A 6,474-nucleotide genomic window follows, 5' to 3' on the forward strand; every position below is an offset into this window, starting at 1 on the left:
AGATCTTTGAGTCTTGTACCTCTTGGATGATCGAGGATTGAGGACTCTGCTCCACTTCTTGGCTTCTCATACCTGATCAGAACCTAGAACCATGATATCTCAATCTCATAAAAGGAAGGGTGATTTCCTCCCCTCCTTCCTTAGTCCAAATAAACATAATCACAGATTACAGAATATGGCCCACACTTCCTCTTGTGTCTGCTTCTCAAAAAGATCCTTCCCAGGACAGAAAGATGACTCAGTTCCTGCCCTCAGGGTACTGTCACAGCCTCTCTTATAAGAGAAACTTATAAGAAACTTATAAGCCTCTCCCAGACAGAACCAGGTACTTATAGGCCAACTGCCACAACAGCGTGCTCAAAAGCCCTTTCAGGAGAGTGGGCTAGGTCAGCTTCTGATGGGCTTCCTAAGCAGCAGTTAACCTTGGAGCTCAGAGTGAGGCCCGTTGCAATTGCTTCCAGAACGCTGCAGCTTTGGAGGACAGCCAATCAGAGAGACATCACAACACTTTCACTCTTCCCCTGGAATTGCATACATCTAGATAGAATCCTTTTAAAGTAAGTTTACATCCAAGATACGTCTTTTTCTTGCTATGAGGAAGAGCCTCTCAATGTACTGTGTTAGAGAGAGAATTACTCCAACATTAAGAGGAAAAAGAAAAATTAAGGGAAAATATATATGCTATTATGTATAAACATATATCTGCATATATGAAAACAAAATAATATTTTAAATAGTATAACATTTCATTGCACATTTGCTTGTTCAGATCCCTTTTAGTGCTCATTAATGCCTTCAGGATAATGTACAGGCATCTTATAATGGCTTATAATTATTTTCACAAAGTGATTTCTGCCTATTGCTTTCGTTTTATATTTACTGTTGTCCATTTGGAGTTGTATGCTCCAGCCATTCTGAATTCCTTTAATGTAATTCTCCTAAACTCATTTTGTCTTTATACTTTTGGATATTCTATTTCTCTTTTTCTGTAATACTCTTTTCCTGACTCCCTCTTTGATAAATGTTTTCTAAGTAAGACAACACCTGTCCCAGGTAGCTTTCCATTCATTACACTCTGTTTCCAATTTAGATGCCTGTTAGGTGGTTTTTATTTCACTTGCCTCTTATGGTAGCTTTGATCACACTATTTTGTAATACACTCCACAATATTACATGTTTCCTGAAGGCAGACACAATGCCGATTTCTTTTTGATTGAATCTCCTGTATTCAAGCCTAAGGTACATATCAGGTGTCCAATACATGAACTATTAGAAGAATCTCAAGTAAAGAGAGAAGACATTTGGCAACTTCACAAAGAATATGATTACTCATTTGTAAAATTGAGAATATGGTTACTTTTCATTGTTAGTATGAAAAATATAAATAGATAAATATATAATTTTATTTATGACATAACCTTGGCTTTCTGTTCTAAAGTTCACTATGATCTTTACTGTCTGGTATGTGGGGAGGTGGGGCTGAGAGCAGAGGGAGAGGGACAAGCAGACTCCGTACTGGGTGGGAAGCCCACAGGACTTGATCCCAGGACTCCAGAACCCTGGGATTGATCATGCCCTGAGCCAAAGGCAGACACTTATCTGATTGAGCCACCTGGGTACCCCTGTGCTGTTCCTATTTTTAAGATCACTTTCCCCACCTTTACTGTTCTTCAACTTGATTAACTCCTACTAAACTCCAGGCCTCAGCTTAGGCATCACATCACAGACTCTATATTGTTTTTGACTCGCTACTAAGGCTGGGTGGTGCTTTCAGATCAGCCTTTGTTGTCTTAAGCTTAGTTCTTGACTCATTTTAGAGTACAAATTCAGTGAGAGAAGATACTATTTATTTTCTCATAGCTCCTTTTTTCCCAGCATGTAACACATATGTAGAATTTAGCAGGTACTCAATGATTAACTGTTGGTTGATTGAATGAATAAAGTCCGAGAGCCACATTAGCTGGTAATTATTAACCTCGCACTACACATGAAGTCCAGATATGAGATGCTAAGAAGTTGATCATTTGTTCAAGATGACCCGGCATGCTCATGGCTAGGTAAACGGTAGAAAGCAACTCTTTATCAATGTCGCTTCTCAAGTATATCAAATAAGGAAAGCATATAGATTAATGAGCGTGGGACTGAATAAATGTGAACACTGTAGAAATAGAGCTTGACCAAAAATAATATGGATGAGAGTGTATATAGCATTCCTTTTTAGTATGGTGTTTTCGGTACTCTTAGGAATGTAAAAAAGGTATCAATCTAACCCGCGTTATAGCCTCCCTCATACATAGACATGGAATAGGGTAAATATAAATGACAAGCAGAGTGAAAAATGTCCATTGTAATGGGACTTATAACTAAGTTTGAATAATTTATAAATCATGTTAAATCTAACTGAAGATGAGAAAAGGTATTTGACTTATTGGCTTAGGATGTTAGAAATAGTTTTGTTAAGAACAGGAATGTGCAATAACTAGACTGATAATCCATATCTCCATATTGTTTGAAGTTTAAATGAACTGCACAGTATCACTTGTATGTGAAATCTTTTTTAAAAAAAGTTGAACTTACACAAAGGAGTAGAAAAGTGGTTGTGAGGAGCTAAGCAGTAAAAGAAATAGGGAGAGATTGGGGAAAAAATAAAAAATAAATGATAAAAAATTGAATCCATAATAATATACAGCATATAATAAATATTAAAATATATATAGATAAATAGTATGTGCTATATAAAATAGTATATAATATTCTATTATGTTTTATATATATATATATATATATATTTTTTTTTCCCAGCCAGCTCTTGCTGTTGTGGAATATACATATGAGAAATATATATATATAAACATTATATATGTACAATATATAGTGATATAGTGTGGTAGGAATCTGAGACTTGCTTTGGCCAATTTGGTATTGCAAGTTGTGATGGAAGTAAAGGTTTAAAAGATGTTTTCATGTTTCAAGTCTTGCTCCCCCATGATTGCCATGGAAATATGCCTGACCTAGGCTGCTGGAGGATAAGGCAAGTGAGAAGAGTTGAATAGTCTTAGTTATCCTAGACAAAGCCATTCCAGACCATCCAACTGCCTATCGATCTTCAGACATAACAGTGAGCTCGGCCAAGCCCAGAAGTGTTCATCTGTGCCCAGTCTAAATTGTCAATTCACAAATTTATGAGTGAAATGATTTGCTGTTTTAAGCATCTCAGTTTTAGAGTTATGCACCATTATTGTAAGTCACTTACAGATACAGCAGGAGATGTGCGTACTTAATTGAACAGCCTATGGTGTGGCTTTGAAAAGATAAACACATGTTGTATTACAGGAGAATAGGTAGGCTCTCTAGTGAGCTCTGTATTGACTCCACGATTAGATGTCTCACGGTTCCAGAGCTCTGGAATCTCTGAGCCCATCCAAAATGGAATGGCTGTTGAAATGGTCTCCTGTGTAATATAGCTTCCTGACTCAGGGACCACTTTCAATGGCCACATGGTTTTATTCTTAAAAAGATATTTCAGGAGGGAGACAAAAAATTAAGAGACTCTTAATATCACAAAACAAACTGAGGGTTCCTGGGAGTTGGGAGGTAGGGATAGGGTGCCTGGGTTATGACATTGTCAGCCTGATGATTCATATACCGTACCCCTGGGGCAAATAATACATTATATGTTAATTTAAAAAAATAAAATCAAACAAGCAAGATAAAGTGGAAGAAAAGAAAGATTTTTCAGGAATGCTTTTAGCTTTTTTTGAAGAATCAGGAGAAAGTTCCTTTGCAAATATTAAACACACACACACACACACGTACACAAACTACACTACACATACATGATGTACACAAGTAGTCTCTTGTTTTCTCAAGAGAGCTATGGGTGTTTCATCCTATTTCTCTTTTTCTTTCTAATAGTTGGCATCTTTTTTCTCTTTTCAGCTTGAAATTCTACATTTAAGGGACTGAGAATTCAAGACATGAAGAAAAAATTTTTTTCATAGAAATTTAGGTTGACTAATTTCCTTCTATTCATCACATAAGTGAAAAACAAAAAGACCCGTGGTCAGTAAACATTTGAGTGGAATCATGTACTTTCAGTGGACTGCAGTATCAGCTTGTTCTAGCCTGTATTTCACAGAAATCTTAGTGACTAATAAAATTGCTAAAATCATAAAAATTGACAGTGGGAAAGTTAAAATATAAAACACCAGGATATTTTTTATTAGCTATGACACTCATTTCATTACCACTCATTTGTTGGAAAGGGGACTCCCAGGTAAGTAACTTGGGCCAGTCAGATCACTTAAGTCTGAAGCTGCAAACTGCTTATGTTTTTGATTAACTGAAAAGCTACTGGAGACTCCTGATTAATACACATTTGGGATATTTGGGGTATTTCTTACATCTTCTAAGTCTTAGAATGATCTTGGCCTGGTTCTTCACACTTTGAACTGCATCCTACATACTCAAATGCGATGTAACCATCTCATCTGGGAATCAGGATGGCTACTCTAAACAAGATCCTTGCAGCTGACCGTCTTCATGACATGCTTTTATTTATTATCATGATCCACAGGGCAGCACCTTTTACTGATGAACAGTGTGTCAAATAGTTCAATGTCTTCCTCAGGAAAAGAAAAGACAGTAAGTGATTTACTGAAGCAATGCTTGGAAGTATCTTGTGAGTGATGAAACGAATGATTGTGACTTATAACATGTACATCCTCAAACGCATGTAATGTAAAGGTATAATTATCCAAAAGCAATGATTAGAGATTATTTTGTTCATTTGACACAAAAATGAAGCACATAATTGCTAGTACTTAAAGATACACAAACATTCACTGGGAGAACTTGCAGTAGGACCCTGGTTTCCCCATCTCGATGGAATCTTTTCCCCTGAACTACAGGGAAAACTATATCTTCATTCTAGGGTCTGGTGGGATCAAAACATCAGCAGAGATGGGTGCTTTAGCTAAATAGTAGCCTCTCTCTAAAAGTGAGACTGATTAGACTTTTGACACCCTAAAACCCAAAGAACATTCTTAACTCATTTGTAGGACTTGCTATGTATCTAGTCTTCTTTAAAGTTCATCCCACTCACCTACTTTAAAGCACAGCCTCTCTCACTGCTGTGCGTAAATGGAAGCAAGTAGGTGCCTCCCTGTAGAGACCCCAAAGAGGCAAGGACCCAGCTGCAGGTTAGGGTATAGGCTGCAGGTGCCTGGAGAACATTGTGCACTTGCTGCACAGAAGTACAAGGCTGAGTCTCCAGGCTGGGAGCCTGCAATGTGCAGGGACAGGTGTTTGGCACTTTTGTTGAGGAAGACTGTGAATCTTCCATCTTCATTTTTATCCATAACTGAGAGTATCGATATCAGGAAATTGGGACCTTTAGCAGGACATTTTTTGTACCATGAGAAGTAATCAAATAAGTCATTATTGTGGTCACAGGTCAGAATAGAAATCTCTCCTTCTTGCACACTTAAGGATGGAGTTTGCTTGAGCTGCTGCTGGTCACCCTTCTGTTGACTAGTTACCCCTGTTCAGAAAGAGAATAAGAGATTTTAAATTTTACTTTTAAAGCCCCCACAGAAAAACATCATAAGCCAGAACACAAAACAAAATAAAACACAACTTCCCAATTATGCCATCTCCCAGCCTTGGGTTGCCTTGTGGAGGTTTTCTGCCAGATTCAGACCTCCCGCCCAGAACTCACAGTCTGGTTGAAGCCACAGAATCAAGAGTGATGCTCCCAGGAGCTTGTCCATTTCTCCTGTGGACTCAGGTTGTCTTCTTTTCTGCCCAAGCAACCATAAATCTGACTTCAACTTCCTGCTCTTTGTTCATTTTCTTCCCCAGAGCCTCCTATTTCCGCACATGAACAACCTTGTTTTTAGCTGTTTATCTTTATGAAAGAGAGCACTGCCCCCTTTAGTCCTCATGTAGAAAAATCTGAAAATGCATTTCTCTGTTCCTAAAAATCAGTTTGCAATCCCTGCCCCATAAAAACCTTAAGATAAGAGAGTGGTAGTGTTTTGGGAGAACACAGGGTATGATGTCTTTATCATGATTACAGATTTAGAACACAGGGAGTTTGATAGCTTAGCCTTTAATGTAATCGCATTGTAACATGATCTTTAAGGCTGTCTATACTTGCCCTGAATAAATAAATCCACAAGGCAATTAATGTTCATATAAATTCTGGACACTCCTCTTAAAAACCCAAATCAACACAACAGAATCTATCCTCTTTATTAAATCATCCTCTGCAGTGGATTATCTCTCTTAGAACTAAGATGTGATCATTTCGTGTATTCTTTATTGTCAAGTGAGAAAACATTACATGATCCTGTAAAGTTTATAAACAGCATGAAGCCATAATCTTGAAAGGCATCAGAAGTTGCCAAAGGGCAGCATGTTTGTTTATATTCACTCTTGGTCTGTATAATAGCTTATGTCTCCTCATTTGAA

The 6,474-nt window shown here is 37.6% G+C and overlaps 1 gene segment (V, D, J or C); it reads right to left on the reverse strand.

Moving 5' to 3' along the window:
- Positions 1-329: 329 nt before the first annotated feature.
- LOC122894520 lies at positions 330-5,801 on the reverse strand. The segment is given in 4 exon segments: positions 330-471; positions 1,174-1,234; positions 5,243-5,542; positions 5,720-5,801. Coding segments are annotated over 4 exon segments (555 nt in total).
- Positions 5,802-6,474: the final 673 nt, after the last annotated feature.

Source organism: Neovison vison, chromosome 13, assembly GCF_020171115.1.
Source record: "Neovison vison isolate M4711 chromosome 13, ASM_NN_V1, whole genome shotgun sequence".
NCBI classification, from domain to species: Eukaryota; Metazoa; Chordata; class Mammalia; order Carnivora; family Mustelidae; genus Neogale; species Neogale vison.